The sequence below is a fragment of the Carya illinoinensis genome, chromosome 6 (assembly GCF_018687715.1).
Source record: "Carya illinoinensis cultivar Pawnee chromosome 6, C.illinoinensisPawnee_v1, whole genome shotgun sequence".
Classification (NCBI taxonomy): domain Eukaryota; kingdom Viridiplantae; phylum Streptophyta; class Magnoliopsida; order Fagales; family Juglandaceae; genus Carya; species Carya illinoinensis.
This window is the reverse complement of record NC_056757.1, coordinates 28,413,790-28,434,681: the sequence shown is the minus strand read 5'-3', so window position 1 is coordinate 28,434,681 and position 20,892 is coordinate 28,413,790. Positions and strand designations below refer to the sequence as shown.

General features: G+C 36.4%; 3 protein-coding genes across 7 annotated transcripts; all 3 read left to right on the top strand.

The window, feature by feature from the left end:
- The first annotated feature begins 7,352 nt into the window (after nucleotides 1–7,352).
- LOC122314296 (50S ribosomal protein L19-2, chloroplastic-like) lies at nucleotides 7,353–11,129 on the top strand. 5 transcript variants are annotated; one of them, XM_043129795.1, is made up of 6 exons: nucleotides 7,353–7,507; nucleotides 7,736–7,925; nucleotides 9,065–9,319; nucleotides 9,403–9,489; nucleotides 9,601–9,734; nucleotides 10,776–11,129. In XM_043129795.1, the coding sequence occupies exons 2-6, from the start codon at nucleotides 7,761–7,763 to the stop codon at nucleotides 10,879–10,881; spliced, it is 747 nt and encodes a 248-aa protein (XP_042985729.1). In that variant the 5' UTR covers nucleotides 7,353–7,507; nucleotides 7,736–7,760; the 3' UTR covers nucleotides 10,882–11,129. The 5 variants fall into 5 exon arrangements, with proteins under 5 accessions (XP_042985729.1, XP_042985728.1, XP_042985730.1 ...); XM_043129794.1 differs by having other exon boundaries at nucleotides 7,415–7,572; XM_043129796.1 differs by having other exon boundaries at nucleotides 7,431–7,593; nucleotides 9,068–9,319.
- Nucleotides 11,130–13,138: 2,009 nt separating this feature from the next.
- Nucleotides 13,139–15,706, top strand: LOC122313680 (UDP-glucose 6-dehydrogenase 5). Its single transcript, XM_043128854.1, has 2 exons — nucleotides 13,139–13,334; nucleotides 13,987–15,706. The coding sequence occupies exon 2, from the start codon at nucleotides 14,007–14,009 to the stop codon at nucleotides 15,447–15,449; it is 1,443 nt and encodes a 480-aa protein (XP_042984788.1). The 5' UTR covers nucleotides 13,139–13,334; nucleotides 13,987–14,006; the 3' UTR covers nucleotides 15,450–15,706.
- Nucleotides 15,707–16,677: 971 nt separating this feature from the next.
- LOC122313632 lies at nucleotides 16,678–20,088 on the top strand. The gene is made up of 3 exons (XM_043128792.1): nucleotides 16,678–17,437; nucleotides 17,954–18,101; nucleotides 18,230–20,088. Exons 2-3 carry the CDS (start codon nucleotides 17,960–17,962, stop codon nucleotides 19,675–19,677), a joined length of 1,590 nt encoding a protein of 529 aa, XP_042984726.1. The 5' UTR covers nucleotides 16,678–17,437; nucleotides 17,954–17,959; the 3' UTR covers nucleotides 19,678–20,088.
- The last annotated feature ends 804 nt before the right edge of the window (nucleotides 20,089–20,892 follow it).

Below are 20,892 nucleotides of genomic sequence, written 5' to 3'. Positions count from 1 at the left end.
TTACTTCCGAAAGTGCAAAATCCAACTGGGTTTGAAAAATCTGGACTCATCAGTTTGTGTTTCGTGATCTATAAGGTTTTTTTTTTTTTCTAAAATTTTGGTTCGTAGATTGTCGCCTATTTTAAATAAGATTATTTCTCCAGAGTAGGGAGCTTTTTTGCCTAGAAGAAGTATATTTGAGAATATTACTCTGGTTCAAGAGATGATTCAATTGTTGAATAAGCGTGTTCGGGGTGGCAATGTCCTAGTTAAAGTGGATATGGCTAAGGCGTATGACAGTGTTGACTAGGATTTCTTATTATAGGTTATGGCTTCGTTTGGTTTTGGCCCTCAGCTTTGTGAGTTGATCAGACAATGTATCTCGACTCTATGGTTCTTTGTGGTTATGAATGGCACAATGAAAGGCTTCTTCCCTAGTGGGCTTGGTTTGAGGTAGGAGGATCCTTTATCTCCTTATTTGTTCATCCTTGTGGAGGAAATGTTATCCAGGTTGTTAAAGCATAAGTTTGGAAATGGGATGATTGTTCCATTTTCTCATCCTCGGGGTGCCCCTTTTATATCTCATTTATTGTATGTTGAAGACATTGTTGTGTTTGCTAACGGTGGGAAGTCCTCGCTTCTTGTTATCAGAGACGTTTTTGCTCAGTATGAAGATTGGTCTGGTTAGGTTGTGAGTAAAGAAAAGTCTTCTATTTTTTTCCCTAAATATTTTAAGGGTGCTAAAAAAGGAGTGCTTTGAGAATTACTTCTTTCTTAGAGGGTTCCTTTCTGGTGAAGTACTTATGCACGCCTTTGGTTTCAGAAAGGCTGAAAGTGACTCATTTTGATGAGTTAATGCACCGGATCCATGGCCAACTCGCCTGTTGTTGTTGAGGCATATTGTGGCAATATCCTGATTCATTTATTTTCTGTCTTGTATACTCCTAAGGCTGTGGTGGCTAGCTTTAATCGACTCATGAGTAATTTTTTCTGGGGCTCCTTTAATGGTTAACCAAAAAGGAAGTGGGTTTCTTGGGATATAAAGTGTGTAATGTCCCGATTCTTGAAGGGGGCATGGGACAAAGGAAATTTGAAGATGTGCAGATATCGCTCTTTATGAAGTTTGCATAGAATTTATTAACTCAGAATTTAGTTTGGGTCAATTTTTTTAAGGCAAAATATATCAAGGATAGACATGTCTCTTTGATTTATGTTAGTAAGGGCTCTTTATTTTGGAAGCAGATAGTAGTAGTGTTACCTAAGGTGTTGTGCAATTCCATGTGGAAATTAAGGAATGGTCGGGTTTCCTTCTAGAGGGATAACTGGTTGAAATCTGGTGCTATTATTGACTCCTATGAGATCTCAAAGCTTCCTAATCTCACAATAAGGGAGTGTCAAATTCAAAATGGGTGGGGGATTCTAAACTTGAGGAAATTTTGGCATGTTAAAGGGAGCATAAGGACGGGGCAGATGTCCTGATCTGGAAACCAAATTTGAATGGTAATTTTTCTTCGAAATCGGCTTGGGATTGTATTCGTGTTAGGGCCCCTAAATCTGAATGGGCTCTTTGGACTTGGCACTCAACGCTTTCAAAGAAACATTTGGTTACATTGTGGAAGGCTATGAATTTTTGCCTAAGTGTGGATGCATGGATTAAAGATTTGGGCATTCCCGTGGTTTCTAAATGTGAATGCTGTGCACGGGGTTGTATGGAAGATCAAGATCATGTCTTGGCCATAGGGCGTCTTTGAGTTTAGGGATGCCTTATGACCCATTCGGGCCTTGGAAGGCTACTATGGAGCTTTGGTTTAGATGGACCTCACATTCTTCTAAAAAAGGTACATTGCTTGGCTTGGTTCCTATAATTTTAACTTGGTCCATTTGATTGTGGCGGTGCAAGGCTCGTATGGAAGGAAAAAAGCTTCTGTGCAGTCGTTGTGGGGTGCAATTAAGGCAGCAATTGCAATGTGGGCTTATGCTTTAGGGCGAGTAAAAAACTAAAAGATGGTGATGATCAAATATTGGCTACCTTATGTTTATTTGGTAAAGTGGAATAGACCGAATAGGGGATGGTTTAAGTTGAATGTTGATGAAACTCGCTGGGAAATCTGGGTTGCATGGGGGCGGATGGCCTCATTCGGGATGATTAGGGTTGTTTGGGGTTGGCTTTTGCTAAAGAGTTGGTTCATGGCTCTAATAATGAAGCGAAATTGTCAGTTCTTTATTATGGGCTGAAGCATTGTAAGGAGTTAGATTTGCATAGAATTGAGATTGAGCTTGATTCTTTACTTTTAGTAACTTGGTTGAAAAAATGTAGATGTGGCATTTGGTATCTTGAAGACTATTGGGATGAAATCCAAGAACTCTTGACCAGATTGCAAGTCAAGATAAGTCATGTTTATAGAGAAGGAAATTCAGTAGCTGATTTTCTTGCTCGTCTGGGCTTAAATCATCAATCTGGTACGTGGTTTAATTTTAATGATATTCCATGGAAGCTCAAAGGTATTTTAAAGGTGGATAAATTAGACCTCCCTTCTTTGAGGTCTTAATTTGGAAGGATGTTTGTTGGCTGTAGCTATGTTTGTTCTTTTGGCTTGTTTTAGAATAAGGTTTGTGCTAAGCATATAAGAATAATGTATTTAGTAACACTTGGAGTGAGTTGCTTTATTTCATTATTTCTTTCCATTCAAGTGTATTATTGTCCGCGATATTCCTCCGCCACAAGTGAGAGTTTATTAATAAATTTGGGGTAGAGGCCACTATTGTACATGTGACCCAGACTCTTATTAAAAAAAAAAGGTTTTTTATATGTTCATTTTAAAATATAGTTGTATAAAAAATCATAAAAAAAGATCGTCTGTGTCATCACTATTCCTATTAGGGCTGAGGAGGAAGAGAAAGAGGATTGGACTTCGGTTTTAATAATGGAAAGTGCGGAGATTTATATAAAAATTTTACAAAAATAAATTTACAAAAATAAATTTACACAATATTTAGTTTAATGTGATACATTAGATTTACTTTATAATAACAAAATATTTTATAATTTGATACACAACATCAAATCATGTCAATTTATAAGTTTGTTTTTCTAAGTTGATCAAAAATTTATCTTTAGTTGATGTTTTGTATTAAAAGAAAGGAATGGTGCTACACCCATCGATGGTGTAGCTCGACAAAATATCCTGATCAAAATATCCTAATAAGGCTAAATGCCTTTTATTTTTATATTTTTCCATACATTTCTTTATATTCTTTAAATATTTTTAAAGAAATTCACAATATTACTAAAAAATAATTCTTTAATCACTTAAAAAAAAAAGAAAAAGAAACCAGTACAAATGTTCGGGACCAAAATTGGGACCCAAGCATTTGTCTAAAAGAAATACTTGTTACCTGATGATCAAATTATTATTAATGAATGAAAAAAGGAAATATAACAAAAGCTCTCTATTATGTAGCTGGTTTAAGTTTACTACACCGCACACGTGATGTGGCGAACCCGGTTTGCCGTCACATCACAGTTCTCAACTCTGGATGAAACCCTCAATCTGTAATTTGATTTCCTTTATTGAAACAACCTTCCTCTCCTCATGCCCAATTTCATCCACTAAAAACCTTCCTTTCCTCATGCCCCTTTCTCTCGTGCTTCTCTCTCTCACTCTCTCTTGGAGTCTTGTGTTCCTTTCTCTCGTGTTCCTCTTTCTCCATCTGTACTCCTCTCTTTCGTTCTCCTTTATGTAATTTTAGGGCAAAGTCGTCTCTTGCAAAATCCAATCGACGTCAAAGAGAAGACCGTCCTTGCATCTAGATCTTTGGCCACAGCATTGTAAGTTTTTGATCGAAACTTGGTTTTTGGTTCCCCAATATAGTGATAGGATAAACTAGTTTCTATGGTATACACTAATTTTCTGTTGGTGAGGCGTGATTGGAGTTTGTGATTGTGTGTAATTTTTTCTATTGAGGTTGTTTTCTATAGATTCTTGCATGAATTTTTGAAATTTTCTTGTGCCCATCAGCTGTTTGATGGAATTACCAAGCCAAATGGACATTGTGTATGCCCGTATAAGAATCAAACTAGATTTTCTGGTTTTATTCCTTGAAAAGTTTTTGGTGGTGGATATACACAAGTTAAAGTGGTTCTGAAGAGAGTTTGATGAAGTTAAGGTGGATCTGTTCAGACAAAATCACAGACTCACAATGCCTAGAACCCTAACTGGCAGTGCACCTACCTAAGACTTCGAATCACTGGTCGTCAAACATTTATGGGTCATATTGGGTTTGTGACTTTGTTTTTTTCACATATTTTTCATTTTAATGAGCCATAATAGTCAGTTGATAGCTATTTAATTGTTGCGGAACATATACCAATCCTTTTTCCCTTTTTTTTTTCTGTTGTTTTTGTGTTGGGAATGGCTCATTAATTATAAACCAATGGCCAGTTGATGCTAACGATTTGAGCCATCTACACCAGAATCAAAGGAATAAGAGTATTCTTTGAATATTCTTTGAATCACTTTAGTTAATAATTAGCATCAAAAGGGAGGGTATCGGTATTTTAAATTAAAAAACATGTGGCTAAAAACTGAATGCTTTGTGGATAGGGTTAGGCAATGATGGTCCTCATATTAGATACATGGCACTCCTAGCTTTATTTTGGCAAGTAAACTGAAAGCGTTGAAACAAGACTTAAAGCTTTGGCATTTTCAGTCCTTTGGTGATATATGTGACTGGAACAAGTCGATGTTGAGAGAGATACAAGAATTAGAAAGGAAACATAAGGGCCGAGTCCTTTCTTTGGAAGAGTTAGCCCAGAAGGCAGATTTGGTGTCATAATTAGAGAGGATTATATTATTGGAGGAGATCTCTTGGCACCAAGAATCCAGAGCATTGTGGTTGAAAGAAGGTGATCGAATGATAAAGTTCTTCCATAGAGTAGCCAACTCTCATAGAATAAACAATAACATTGAAATGCTGAATATAAGATGGTGTGGCTTGTATAAAGATTCCTGTGATCTGAGAACATGTTGCTGATTTTTTTGAACATTTGCTTACTGAACAGGTGGGATGGTGACCAAAGCTTGATGGACTAACCTTTGAGTCCACTGAGACATAGAGCATTCTGTGGTTGGAGAGACCCTTTGAGGAGGTGGAGGTTCACGGGATGGTTAAAGATAAAGCACCTAGTCCAAATGGGTTCTCTATGGGATTCTTCCAAATATGTTAGGATGTGGTGAATAAAGATTTAATGAAGGTGTTTCAAGATTTTTTTTTTTTTTAGTTGGGAAATTTGAAAAAAGCCTAAATGCCACTTTTATTGCACCTATTCCTAAGAAGTTTGGGGCAACGAAAGTGAAAGATTATCGATCCATTAGTCTTGTAAATGGGGTCTATAAAATCATATCCAAGGTGCTTGCAAATCGTCTAGGGAAGGTGTAAAGATTATTTCGAAACCCAAAAACGCTTTTGTAAGGGGTAGGCAAATCTTGGATTCAGTCTTATTGCTGATAAATGCCTTGATAGTCGTATAAAATCTGGCAATACGAGAATCCTATGTAAATTGGATATGGAAAAAGCTTATGATCATGCGAATTAGGACTTCTTAATTACTTGTTTGGGAGATGTGGTTTTGGAGAGAGATAATGTTAATAAATCAGATAGTGTATCTCAATGGTGAAATTTTTAGTGTTAGTAAATGGCAACCCAGTTGGCTTCTTCAACAGCTCTAGAGGCCTAAGACAAAGTGATCATTTTTCTCCACTTCTATTTGTCATAATTATGGAGGCGCTTAGCAGAATGACGTTGGCCTTGGTTAACAACGGTTTTGTGACTGGTTTCTTGGTTGGGGACCCCATTAGGGGTATTCTCAATATTTCTCATCTTTTGTTTGTAGATGATACATTGATTTTTTGTAAGGCAGAACAGAACTAGATATGGGCATTGAGGGCTCTCTTGCTTTGTTTTGAAGCGTTATCTAGTTTGAAAGTGAACTTCGACAAGTCAGAGTTGGCGCCAGTTGGCAATGTTAGCAATATTTGATAGTTGGCCAACACTCTGAATTGTAAGGTTTCCTCTCTTCCCATGAATTACTTGCGGGCAGCATCACAGGCTAAATCAATCTAGGATACAATGATTGAGAAGATTGAATGTAGAATAGCAGATTGGAAGAGATTGTACTTATCGAAAGGTGGTCGTATCACCTTAATCAAAAGCACTTTGTCCAAATTACCAACATATTTTCTATCTTTATTCCCCATTCCAGTAAGTGTGGTGACTCAGATCGAAAAATTGCATTGTGATTTCCTTTGGAGTGGTATGATGGATGAATTCAAATTCCACTTGATTAAGTGGGATAAGGTATGCTCTTCAATTTCTTCTGGTGGGTTGGGCATTAGAAACTTGAGAATCTCTTATAGGGCTTTACTTGGGAAATAGTTGTGGAGATACACTATGGAATTGGAAACTCTTTGAAAGTTGGTGATAGACCTTAAATATGGCTTGGGGGGCGAGGGTGTTGGAGCACTAGAGAGGTGAGTGAGGCTTATGGAGTGGGAGTTCAGAAGCATATTAGTGAGGGTGGGAGATTTTTACTAATCACACTAGACGTATGTTGGGAGATGCTCTAGAATTAAATTCTGAAGTGACCTATGGTGTGGGGATAATATTCTTAAAGATTCATTCCCATCAGTTTTCAGAATTGTTTGTGAAAAAAAAGCTTCAATGGCGGATGTTTTGGTACTATTTGGGGATCATGTCCAATGGAACGTTAACTTTAATAGGGTTGCCCAAGATTGAGAAATTGGTAGTTTTGAGGATTTTTTCTCATATTCTCTACTTCATGAGATCGACATCGGTAGTTGATAGGTTGTGGTGGAAACTAATAGCTAAAGGCAATTTCTCAGTTCGTTCTTTTTATTAGTCTCTCACGCAATCGCAGGATATTGTGAGGTCGCTAGTGAGTATGTCCTAAAGCAGCATCTTTTGCTTGGTCAGCTTTCTTGGATAAGATTGTGATGATGGATAACTTAAGAAAACCGGCCGGGGGAGAGTGTGGTGATCATAGTAGATTGGTGCTGTATATATAAAAAAAGTGGTGAGACCGTAGATCATCTTCTACTTCATTGTGAGGTCGCTAGAAAGCTATGGATGATGTGTTCTTATAGGTTAGAGTTAGCCTGGGTCATGCCTGCTATAGTGGTTGAGTTCTTGTCCAGCTGGACAAATCTAAGAGAAGCCTCCCAAATCATAGCTGTGTAGAAAATGGTGCCTATTTACATCTTGTGGTATCTATGAAAGGAGCGTAATGACCGTAAATTTTAAAGATAAAGAAAGCTTTTCAAATGAACTTACATCTCTTTTTGTTAGAACTTTTTTTTTTATGGGTTATAGCTTTTGATTTTAATGGCCTGGGCATTAATGACTTCCTCTCATATATAATGGGCTTTCTCGTCAATTCGGGCTTTCCCGGATCCATAATCCAATCCATAAACCCTCTCCAGGTACTGGTACGCGTAGCTGGGAGAAGCAGGTAGGGCTAGAAGGGTTTTAGCTTTCAATACCGATCCACGAATACCAGAGCGAGAGTTGCTGCCAGTAATCGCTCAACTCCCGCCCGTAATACGATGCAAAAATTTCTCTAATTCAACATCGTTTTGGTTTCCTATGGAACTTCAAGAAATGAAATCATCTTTTTCTCGGCATATCTGAAATGGGATTTTATTGAATTTTTAATCGTTCCTTCGAATTCAATATGCAGATTTTCTCCTTTATTTTGCTGAAAAATGCAATCTTTACGTGGGTGTATCCGATTGGTCCGGAGGCAAGGACTTGGCAGCTTAAACGACGTTGATTTCAAATCAAATGGTTCTCGCTTTGCTGCTGCCAAATTTCATGGGAGCTTAGTCGGGTCTTCCTTCAAGTTCGCTTGTCGGCCAGCTCTCGCATATGTTTGTTTCCGATTCCTTATGCTCTAATTGACAAGAATCAAAGTTTTATGCTTGATTAATTGAGAAAATGTTTAATAGGTTGTCTTCGTAGCAAATTTCAATTTGTTGGATGTTTAAGTCTGTGTCATTTATTATAATTCCTTATCTGCTTTGGGCATTTTGTGCAGACTGATTACGTCTTTGATGCAGTTTTAATTGCCGAGGTGTAAATATTTGTGAATTTATCCCAACAGCTCATTTGAATGCCACACGCTGTTGAGTAGCTAATAACCCTCTTGTGTTTTTTTTATGTATGAATTAGCCAATTTCGTTTGACTATTGTGATTGACTGGACCTTATAATCTTAAATCAAGGTTGATTATGGGTAAATGTTGTATAATATAGGCTGGCACATAGAGTTTTGAAACAGCATTATGCTGTGCTTCTCCGTTAGTTCTTGAATTTTCTTAATATTTGAGATATGCACGGAAAATGTTTCTTTGTTCCTTATGGTGTGAGCCATTCGTGCCCTCCAGATAATGGTTTATTATAAAGGCTTGTGCTGGACATCTCAAATGACATTTTATTGGCTAATTTAATGAATAGAGCTTGATGGGTGGAATCATAAAGGTAGATGTCACCAATCCTCTGAAGTCTATCCAATATGTAGATGTACCATAGCCGGGATAAAATGATTGGTTATTTTAAGATATTTAGCATCTCTATCTTGTGTTGAAGAGCCAAATATTTTGGCTCTTTGACACAATAGAGATATTTACCATTGACAGTTGCCCACAAAAGTGACTATGATAAAGGATGGTTTTGTTGTTGTCATTTCTGTAGATTTGCAGAGTTGTATTTACTGGTTATCTACCTTCTACTCCACCTCTCCCACTTTAACATCTAGAGAAATGATGTCAGCATAGCTTCGTACATGTTAGTCTTGCATATGATTACTAAAATGAGAGAGTATTAACTTCGAGCCAGTGAGCCTTATGTGTTTCATATTCTGAGTTATGAAGGTTCAGGGCCATAAAACATTTGATGTTTATGTTTTTCTTATATTCATTTAAAGGGAAATTTTTTCCCCTAGTTTAATTATTAGGTATTATTTTCACTCAAATGACTATATTTATAATATGTTGACAAAATTATTCTAGCAGACAAGAATTGGCTCCCAAGCTGAGACATCAACACCATCTAGTAATGGTATGCCGTTGGTATCAACATCATGCATAAGTTCTCAGCTGGATTTGTATCAATCAGGAGGTTGGATACCTTCTTTCGGTAGCCGGTGCATTTCAACAGTTGAAAATAATGTGGAATCGGCTTCACAAGATTCTGCGTCTGTCTCCGACGTAGCTCCCCGCATCAAATTTAAAAGGCTCGACAAGACTGCCAAGCACATAATGCAGGCATGCATCTTCGCATTGGTATTATATGTTCCAGTAATAGCTACTTTTGTCATTTTGAATATGGTCATTATTTTACTTCACAGATTCTAGATAAGGAAGCTGTAGAAGAATTGAGGTCAAAGAAAGAAATGCCTGATATAAAACCTGGCTACATCGTCCAGCTCAAAGTGGTATGACAAGTTTTTTGGAAGGGGATGCATTTATGTAGTTATATTGGTTACAGATGAGAGGCTTGTGAACGATATTCTAAATTTGTTTGATATGATCCCTTGTATTAACAGGAAGTGCCTGAGAACAAGCGACGTGTTTCAATTCTGAAAGGCATTGTTATAGCAAGACGTAATGCTGGTTTAAATACTACATTTAGAATAAGGAGGCTAGTAGCTGGAGTTGGCGTTGAATCTCTCTTCCCTCTGTGAGTAGTTAAATTTCATTCCCTCTCTAACTAAAGGGCTTCACTGTGCTTTACTTATCAAAAAAGGGCTTCACTATGCTTTGAACTGGAAATGAAACTTCCTGTTTTTCTGTTGGATGGCCCAGCAGCTAAAATAGGACACTAATATCTCGTCATATAAGATTAGATTTATGGTTACATAGCATTCCACTGCGGCATCTTGTTCATTTAGTCAACTTTAGATAGTGCAAACAGTTATTTCTAGATTCATAATATGTTGTTGACTAAATCTTGAAATCCTGTACACAGTTGTTTCCAATTGAACTTGTGCATCTGGGTACATTCAAGCATTTATTCTGTTTTATGTTATGTTCACCTTTACCTTTCAAGAAAAAAGAAGTCATGCACTGATCTATGAGCAGGAAAAAAAGGAGATCTGTGTGCAATGATAAACATGGTGATTTGTATTGAATCTTCTAATTTTTATTTTAACTATAAAAAATTATATTTAATCTTCTTTTTTTTTACAAGTAAAAATGTATTAATATCAATAGGTGTAAACAGTACACACCCAGAGAAAACACCTAGCCCATAATAGAGAGCCCCTAATGAACATCGCCCAAGAGGAAGAAATTAGAAACCTATCCAATATACACCAAGCCCTATTGGGACAAAACATGCCTCCCCAAAGCAAAGCAAGTCACTGTAACTACCAAAGCAAAGGATCATGTGGGGAAGGATCGGTGGTGCTCAGAACAATTCTTATGTGGGTATTAGTATATGCAGTTCTTTTGCGGTAAAATACAAATCTATAAGTTTCTAAATTATAATTATTGCTTGGCTTTGTTGGATGCTGGGATATTAATACTGTACTTGCTGAACATATGGTTGTATGGGGGCTATATCAATGATTCCCTTTTCAGTGAAGTTCACATTTTCTGGTTACTACGTCATAGTTTTATTGTTTTTTATTTTTTTTTATAAATTTTAATTTTTTTTATTTATTCTTATGTTGATAATGTCTACATCTACGTAACGGCCAAAGGTTTGGGTTCATGACAGGTATTCACCTAACATAAAGGAGATAAAAGTGCTGGACAAGAAGAAGGTGAAAAGGGCCAAGCTTTACTATCTCAGAGACAAAATGAACGCACTTAAGAAGCAATAGCAGCTTCATACTTAGGTGGAGATCAAAGTTTGAGATTTTGCCTAATGCTTCGTGGAAGGAAGGCGGCCAATTTTTTTTTTTTTTTCCCTGAATAAAGGCGGTTCATAGTTGTTTCTGTACCCAGACTCCTACTTTCTTTATGTTTTCAACTTGATTTTTGGTACCCTTTCATCGAGCAGAAAGATACTTGCTTATATCCAGAAAAATTGTCACCAATGTGTTTGAATTCAGTTTTTATCTTCTTTTGAGATTTCGTGCGGTAATTTTTCTTCTTGGCCGGAGTGTTTGCCTTCAAATTTTCTGACGTTGGTCAAATATGATACCTGGGATTGTAATTTGTATCCCAACATCAGTCATCTGATTACAACTCCCAGATGGTGAGTTTTGGCAGCAGCTATAACTCGTATATCAAATGATTATAGAAAAATTGCTATGATAACAGAGTGAAATGGTGAGCTTTGGAGTTTTTTCTTTTTGGGAGGTAAGTGGGTTGTGTAAGACCCATGTGTGGCGGTTGTGGCTCCCGTGGCCACCAGATGGGATGGAGCTGGATTCATCGGAACGATTGGAGGGTTGCAAAGGGGCAGTGCTGCTGTGCATCAACAGTTGTGGGGCTATAAGGAGGCTAAGATCTCTTCGAGGCAAATTGATGCATCCGGCAAGGAGGGAAGAAAACTATACAATGGGTTGGTTGACTGCAGATTGAAATTGTAGAGGATAGAGAGTTTTGGTTCAGTGAGAGAGAGACCTCACACTGGATAGAAACTTGCAATTAGCCAAGTGGGTAAACATCTAATCGTTGAAGGGATCTTGAATCCAAGCAATATATCATTGGCTTTAGAGGAAAGTAGTGCGACTCGTGACCTAAAGATTTCTGTATCTTTAATCATCCCAAGTAACGCCGCAGATAGCGCAGCAGTTTTCTGCATATGGAGAGAGACTTTTCGATCAATGTATGGAGGGTTAAATTTCATCCGTTAGATCAGGGGGCGGCCATGGTTGTAATATATTATTGGATCTAATATATTAAAAAGATTTTTTTTGGATTGAAAATTGAAGTTATTCATTATACTCTATATATAAATAAATAAATAAAATTAATAATTACAAGCAACCTTCAAATCGATGGACTTCATGTGGTGTTACTGCCACACGTCTGCCAAATAATTAAAGCAATAATCTTCTGAATATGAAAAAAATTAATAATAAAATAATTTTTATTAATGTTGGTCCACCAAACCATTCTAAAATTATTCAGTCAAGTTCTTTATTCTATTTAAGTTTCTCTTATTTTTAAATAAAAAATAATAGTTACGGTATATAAATATCGTATAATTATTTAAAAAAAATTAAATCTAAAATTTATATAAAATATTATTTTTTAAATAATAAATTCTACTCTATCTTAAAATTACAACACGTGGCTTACACAATTTACGTTTTTTAATTTGCTTTTATCTGACTCAATCCTCTGTCCATTTGGACCCACCAGCTTTTTCTTTCTTGGATTTAAAGCTTTCTCCGTACAAATATCAATTTCAATATTTATGGGAGTCGGTCCATGCATTTTGTCGGTAGTGTTTATGACTTAAAAAAAAATACATATATTTATATAAAATATATTATACAAATTACTTCATTTATTTTTATTTTATTATATTGATATGAAATTCTTCATTATTTTTTTTTAATTTTTTAATTTTAAAATTTAATTCAGATTGATGAAAGATGGGAATCGGGATAGAATAGAAATAGATGCTATTATAGAAGAAAAGTTCTATTTATAAATTTATTTATTGAAAAATTAAAAATATTGATGTTGAAGTATGTGACATATAAAAAAAAAATATTTTATATTTATTATAATTTTTATAATAAATGATATGTTTAAAGTAGCAAAATACAATATAAAACAATTTAGTAAAAAATATTTTTGGCATTTTCATGACTTGTTTGAATTCAGATATAAAATAAGATAATTTTAGATAAAAATTATAAGTTGAATAAAATAATTTTTTTATATTATTATTATTTTAAAATTTAAAAAATTAAATTAAAATTTAAAAAATTTATAATGATAAGATGATATGAGAAAATATTCTCTAAATCTATATAAATGTTGCTTCTTTATAGCTTGGATTATTCCTGAATTTTTTGACCAAACTTTTAATACAAGTTTTGAGAATCTAAACGAAATTAAAATGGTTGGTAGTCAGATGTAGGATCACGATTGATTGGTGGTAGGAGGAATTGTTGAATGGAATGGCTCAATGGTCACGGAAATCTGAGATATAGAAAGCCTCCGTAGTGCCTTTAGTAGTGGGCGTGCATAAATATATATGCAAGGGAGGGTCTTTAGTGCCCCCTCATTCTTCGGCAGAAGCTCTTTCATTCCTTCCCTTATTCTTCTGCGTCAAGTCTCTCCCTCTCTCTTTATCTCTCTCTCTGAAGAGGTAATTTATTTGTTTTATAGTCAATTGGATTGTTGGCGGTTTGGTTCTCTGTTTTTCGATCGTGGGTTGTGCTTGACTTGGGTTTCTTCTTTGAGAGATGTTTGTATTATTGTCTTTTCGCGTGTTGATTTTTGGTGATATGTTGGGTTTTTGTTGTTGTGGGTGTATCTGTTTGTTTATGGACAGATCTGTTGCTCTTTGTCATGCTCTCTGTGCAAATATGATTTTTGAATTTGTTTTATCTCACATTTTTTAGTTGTCGGCTGAGATAAGCGTTTGCAACTCAATTACATTTGCTTCTACACTAGATCTCCTGGATCTGCAACTTTTATACTGTCTTCTACATTGGGATCCATAGAAACGATCTTCCTCTGTATTACTTCTAGAGCACATGGTTATTGCGGCAAATTACTGATAAGACTACATATATGTAACGATTACTGTTGTTTAGATGATTAAATATCTGATTTATATTCGTTAATATCTAATAGTTACCTGATTAGTTGATTTCTATTTGGACCCTGATTGTTGGATCAAGCAGACAAGTGATGGTCCCTTTGAACATCAAGAGCTTAAGAAAAGGTTCCCTTTTTGAAGCAGTTCGAAGTAAAATTCCATTCAGTTGTTTTATTTTGATCTGTTGTTTTTGTAGGCAGCTGAGAACAAATAAAAATGGTCAAGATCTGTTGCATTGGAGCCGGCTATGTCGGTGGACCTACCATGGCTGTGATTGCGCTGAAGTGCCCTGCAATTGAAGTAGCTGTGGTCGATATATCTGTATCGCGAATAAATGCCTGGAACAGTGAGCAACTTCCCATTTACGAGCCTGGCCTTGAAGATGTAGTAAAGCAGTGCAGAGGAAAGAACCTCTTCTTCTCTACCGATGTGGAGAAACATGTTTCTGAGGCTGATATAGTCTTTGTTTCGGTTAACACCCCTACCAAAACTCAGGGCCTTGGAGCTGGCAAAGCAGCTGATCTGACATATTGGGAGAGTGCTGCTCGAATGATTGCTGATGTATCAAAATCTGACAAAATTGTGGTTGAGAAATCAACAGTGCCAGTGAAAACAGCTGAGGCAATAGAAAAGATTCTGACCCACAATAGCAAGAAGATCAACTTCCAAATTCTCTCCAACCCAGAGTTTCTTGCTGAGGGAACTGCAATTCAAGACCTTTTCAATCCAGATAGGGTTCTCATCGGAGGTAGGGAGACCCCAGAAGGTGCAAAGGCAATACAGGCATTGAAAGATGTTTATGCACATTGGGTCCCTGTGGAACGTATAATTTGTACTAACCTTTGGTCTGCTGAGCTTTCTAAGCTTGCTGCCAATGCCTTCTTGGCACAGAGAATCTCTTCTGTGAACGCCATGTCAGCACTCTGTGAAGCCACCGGTGCAGATGTCACCCAAGTTTCACATGCTGTAGGCAAGGACTCAAGAATTGGGCCCAAGTTCTTGAATGCCAGTGTTGGTTTTGGAGGGTCCTGCTTCCAGAAGGACATATTGAACTTGGTCTACATCTGTGAGTGCAATGGTCTTCCCGAGGTTGCAAACTACTGGAAGCAGGTTATTAAGGTGAACGACTACCAGAAGACACGGTTCGTGAATCGGGTAGTCGCGTCAATGTTCAACACAGTATCAGGGAAGAAGATTGCAATTCTTGGGTTTGCCTTCAAGAAGGACACAGGTGATACTAGGGAGACCCCAGCCATTGATGTGTGTAAAGGACTGTTGGGGGACAAAGCCCAGTTGAGCATTTACGATCCACAGGTGTCTGAGGATCAGATCAAGAGGGATCTGTCGATGAAGAAGTTTGATTGGGATCATCCAGTTCATCTTCAATCAGCAGATCCTACGTCCATCACACAAGTTAGTGTGGTTGGGGATGCTTATGAGGCAACGAAGGGTTCTCATGGAATCTGCATTCTGACTGAGTGGGATGAGTTCAGGAAACTTGATTACCAGAGGATTTATGATAACATGCAGAAGCCTGCATTTGTGTTTGATGGACGCAATGTTGTGGATGTTGAGAAGTTGAGAGAAATTGGGTTTATTGTTTACTCCATTGGAAAGCCGCTAGATTCATGGCTCAAGGACATGCCCGCTGTGGCATAAGTATAATAATGGAGAAGCATAATCCATATTGTCTTGTGGGCTTAAAGAGGTGGAATGTTTGAGAGAAGATCCTATAATATTTTTAAAATGTTCTTTCTTGTTTCGGGTTTTTGTCTTATTTATTTTCTCCAATTAGATGGTTTTAAGACACTACTTTCGGAACTCTGAATCTGTCTTTAGTGAGAAGGAAATCGGATATGTACTTCTTATATGCTATCAAAACGTAATAAATCGAAACATTAGTGCGATTCTAATTATCTTCCCTCGTTATCATGTTTGCAGGACAAATTCCAAAGCCTCCATCAATTTTTACATTTATTTTTTTTTTAAACTACGAAATGATCAAACAATAATGAAAGATATCAAGTTTATAAATTAAGATAATAGTGTAATATATACATTATTTTTTGAGTAACGTTACATACAATCGTAGAGTGTATAAATGCAGTATAATTGTTTTGAAAAAAAATAAGTTTTATTATTTAAAAATTAGTTTCTTTTTTCATATGGATTTATTATTTACTCATTTTTTTAAAAAAGATTACACAACGCTTAAATATTTCGTAAATGCAAATATCAATTCTCTTATTATTATTTTTTTTTTTCCTTTTATGAGATAGGACTCATAGGAGTGCCTTGGTTTAGAGTTTCACATTGCAAAGGGACTCCACTGCATGAGAAGGTTAAAATGATCATGCAATTTGGATTTCCATATCAACTTGACAATTCTCAAACACATCATTTGGTTAAACCAAGAAGTAAGTATCTGGAAATTGGGTGTCAAGATTACGTAGTCACTTGCAAGTATAATTTAACCTTGAACTTTCATTTTAAAAATATATTGCCTCGGGCGGGCGGGTTGAAAATATACACTTTTTTGATATTTTCGTATAAAACGTAGTGCCAATTATAAAATTCAAAATTTGAAAAATGAAAAGCTCAAAATTTAAATATTGTTTTATGAAATAGTACTATCATATTAATTAAATTATTTTAGATGGAAGGTGATTTAACATTTTAAAATTTATTTAAATACTTTTTTATGGAATGAAATTAAATATCAATTGATTATAAAATAAACCATAATATATATATATATATTTTTTTCTGAAAAATAAAGTTGTTTGTTCACTTTCCAAGGAGGCTAGTACCACTCCCTATGAGGACTTTATCGTAATTCCAAAGGCGGGCCGGTTTTGGCTATTTAGGGCCTAGACCAGACAACGATGTCGTGTATCTGATTAACCCGGTTTTTCTTTTTTCTTTTTTTCTAATAATTTCAGGCCGTCGTGTCTACAAAAACCACGGGCCGTACCCTTCGACCTTCATCCTCTGCCCCTTCGATTTTCCTTTGATCTATCTCAGAACCTCAGATTTTCCTCTGATAAATTTTATAATCTTCAAATCGCAACGAGTATTTTTAATTTTTTGTATTCTCTGCTAATTGATCCCAAATTTAACTCCAGCCGTTGATCGTACCCGATTCTAGGGTTAGGGTTCCGAATCGGACCTTTAGATCAATTATAATCCTCTAATCCTTTATCCCTATTATCTTCTATTTCGTGTTTTCATCAATTCCCGTTGTCTAATCTGGCCCTGATTTTGTCGATTGTCTTTGACCCTTTCGAACTTTTAGGGTTTCGAAGCGTTCGATTCGCTAGGGTTTCTTCGTTCCTTAAATTACTAGAGGGTATTCGTTCATTTTCCAATTAGTGATTGTTTTCCACCCTTCTTTAGCTGTTATTTTGGGGTTTGACCAGCAATTCTTGTGTCTAATTGTTTCGTCTAGGGTTAGGGTTTCGGAAAGACTTGGGACATCTCTAGTTGGTGGAATTAAGTTGGGGATACGTACAAAGGTATAGGGAAATTACCTTTTGTGTTTGGTTCAGTGATTTTCTATCCGAATTAAGGCTTCTGGGGTATTACCTTCATCTTTCTGTAATTTTCCTTTCGTGGTGCTACGAAGTTTGAATTCGAAGAATTTGGAGGTAAAATATTTGTTATTTCTATTACCATGATTGTATTATTATTATTGCTGTTGTTATATTCATATGATTAGATTTAGTTATCAATTTCTTTCGTCATTAGTATAATTATTTTTGGGTTTTACCTATTAAAAATAAAAATAAAAATCTATTTTTGGGTTTTAAATGTTTCTCAATCGTAAGTTTCAGTTGGTTCATTTACCATACAATGTCTTAATTAATTAGTAGAATACTCTTTGAAAAGTGAAAAGAAAAAAAACTAAAATAGGTAGATTAGTTTGTTGATTATCTGTGGTTGCTCCATATGTATAGAAACTGGAAAGCATGTAATGCATGGCTGCATGCCTCGTACATTCAGATTTTGTATCTTTGAGTGCACGTACAAATACACACCTAATTCAGATAAATTGACATTTCTAGTTGTTATTCCTATATTTTTCTTTATGTTACGGTTTTTGTTTCTAATTTATGTGAATGATCTTCATAATAGTCATTAATCCTTAATTGTGCTTCTTGCAGATTAGGATGGGATCTAAAAGGTGTTTTGATGAAGAGTTCCCAGTGCTTCCCTGTAAGCACCTAAGGAAACTTGAGCATAGCAATACACTGAATCCATTTGTTGAACTTGTTCCCTGTGAGAATGCCCCACAGGAACTTATTTTTTCAGGTAGAAATAGGTGGATTCAATATTTTATTATATGTTGTGTAGTGTGTTTGGTATCTAGTGCCGTTAACGTGACTGAACTATCCATTCTGTGAAATGTATCTTGAGGTTTGAATTTTTTTATGAATTAGGGGAGGACAATGATGGCTTCCATAAGTTTCAGAGGCACGAGGCACTTGAAAAACACATTGCTATAGATGTTTCAAATTTAGTTAACAAGGGTCTTGAGACCAATGATCCCCTGTCATGGTTTTCCAGCAGTTCAAGTGAAGAAGATACTGGGTCGGGGACATCAGCATACTCATCCCTCTCGACAGAATATTTTGAACTAGATTTCCCATCCAGAAGATTTGTTGCATATGAGGATGCCTATTCTTCTTTCTGGGATCATTCTCCTAGAAAACAGGTTCCAATTGGCACACATTATCAAGCCAGCGTTCCATTGTGGGGCAAACATATAAATGAGAACAAGTTAGATCTGACAGAGAAATATAACCAAAACATAGATGATGCCGGCAGTGAGGAGAAGATGATGGGGGACTGTGTTATTCAAATGCCTGATTCAGGTTTCTTTACAGGCATGGGTGACTATGCTGGAAATGGTAGGACAGACTGTCACTGTTTGGATTCTGGTTCTGTTAGATGCATACACCAGCATGTCATGGAAGCCCGGGAAAAAATTAAAAAAACCATTGGGAATGAAAAATTCTTGGATTTAGGGTTGTCTGACATGGGTGAAGAGGTGGCAGACAGGTGGACTGAAGAAGAAGAGCAGATCTTTCATGAGGTTGTTTACTCTAATCCTGCATCCCAGGGTAGGAACTTTTGGAAACACCTGTCATTTGCATTTCCTTCTCGAAGTAGAACAGAACTGGTAAGCTATTATTTCAATGTATTCATGCTGCGGAGGCGTGCTGCCCAGAACAGATCTAATTCGCTGGACATAGACAGTGATGATGACGAATGGCATGGAAGCAATAGAGATTCGTATGTGGTCGGAGATTCAGAAGAAGATGAAGACTCTGCTATTGAGTCTCTTGTTGACCGGGATAATCAGGTGGATTCCTCTGAAGAAGATGATGGTAGTGATTATGATGACTGCCATGTTGATGGTGGTGATGGACCCGGTAGAGATTTTTCCGAAGAAGATGGTGGGATGGATCTTATGTCAAATGCAGATGTTTCCAAGTCTCTTGACGAGAGGAAGTTTGACTCCTTAGGTCAGCATGTGGATAAGACTCCAGGGAGTGATCAGGAGGATCTCAATGCACAGGACGACTCATGCTTGTCATTCGATTGTCAAGCCAATATGGCTAGCTCTTGTGGTCCTGTTAACAGCGAAACTGTTTCTCAAGTGTGTGGAGTTAAAAGTGAGAATGGCAAATGCTTGCAGGGCAAAGCTGATTGGTGTACTGACGCAGAGGGTCAGTTTAATTTACTGGAGGCCTATGATGCTGAAGTTTGGGATGCCAATTGCCCATCAGCATCATTAAAAGGTTTTGATCTTCTATCCACATGGAACATGATGGAAGAGATTTTTGGACAAGACAGTTCGGATAAAAAGATGATGGGTGACTAAAAGGCATCGAGTAGCAACCCTTTGAGATGGTTGTGTCAGTTTCTTAGTACATATCATATCTGGTGTGGCCTTTTGCGACCGCCAAGATTTTGAGACTCTGCAGGTGTAATCGTCTTGCAAGAACACAATTCTTCTAAAGCATTGGTGATCTGATCTTCCCATTTTCCTTTTTGTAAATCCTTTTTCCCCCTAAGAGTAAATAAGAGTCACAAGTGAGGGGGGGGGGGGGGGGGGGGGGGGGGGGGGCGGGGGTTTTGAAATACTGTGTATACATCCGTCTTTGAATCTACTATTTGATAGCATGTTTTATGCTCTCGACAAAAATACCTCTTTTTGGTGAACTGCTATTTTCTTGTAACATTCATTAAGTTCCTGCTTCTTTATTGAGGCCAGAATCCAGGTTTTGTTTTATTTCTATCTTCACATGTAAATACATATTGTAACGGGAACCACATTACTCGTTGGTTAAATACACAAAAGTTGAGCATAGAACTTTGTACTTTAGGATCAATGGACAGAGCTTTGCGAAGGACGTATTGTTCCATGTACTGATGCAACAAACAAAATGGAGGGAGGGAATATCATGTTGAGTGCATTTTGGACAAAATGTGGTATGGAATTGGCTTTTACAATCTCAATGGCGATATGCCATATAATGGATGCATACTTTTTTAAGGCATCTTTTATGTGCTTGCCATAAAATGTAAAGTATAAACCCTAAAATCCCTTACCATTATAATGCTAGATTCTGGCTGACGGCTGGGTAAATTTTTTGTTTAATAGAGAACTATTATCTATATAAAGAGATTATATAAAATAAACTTATAAATTAATGTGGCTTTATGGGATTTATTAGATCTACTTTATAATAAAGTAACTTTATAATTTGACGTACTACATCAAGTCACATCAATTTGTAAGTTTATTTTTGTGTAATTCTTTTCTGGCTAAAGTATTTTCCTAATTAAATGTGTTCTTAAATTTTTTATTTTTAATATTTTTTTAAAACTTGTATTCTAATAGTGTGTGCATATATTTTAACCATAATTTAACCCTGATATTTCATTTCTTTATTAAATAGTATAAAAGTCACTTTTACACTTCATTACTACACTGCATTATATTTTAAGGAGGTTAATTCTCTAAGAAGTGCTATATACACAAACTCTTGGTTGGTCACACTTCAATAATGAGCCATGAACTGGCTTTTCAAGA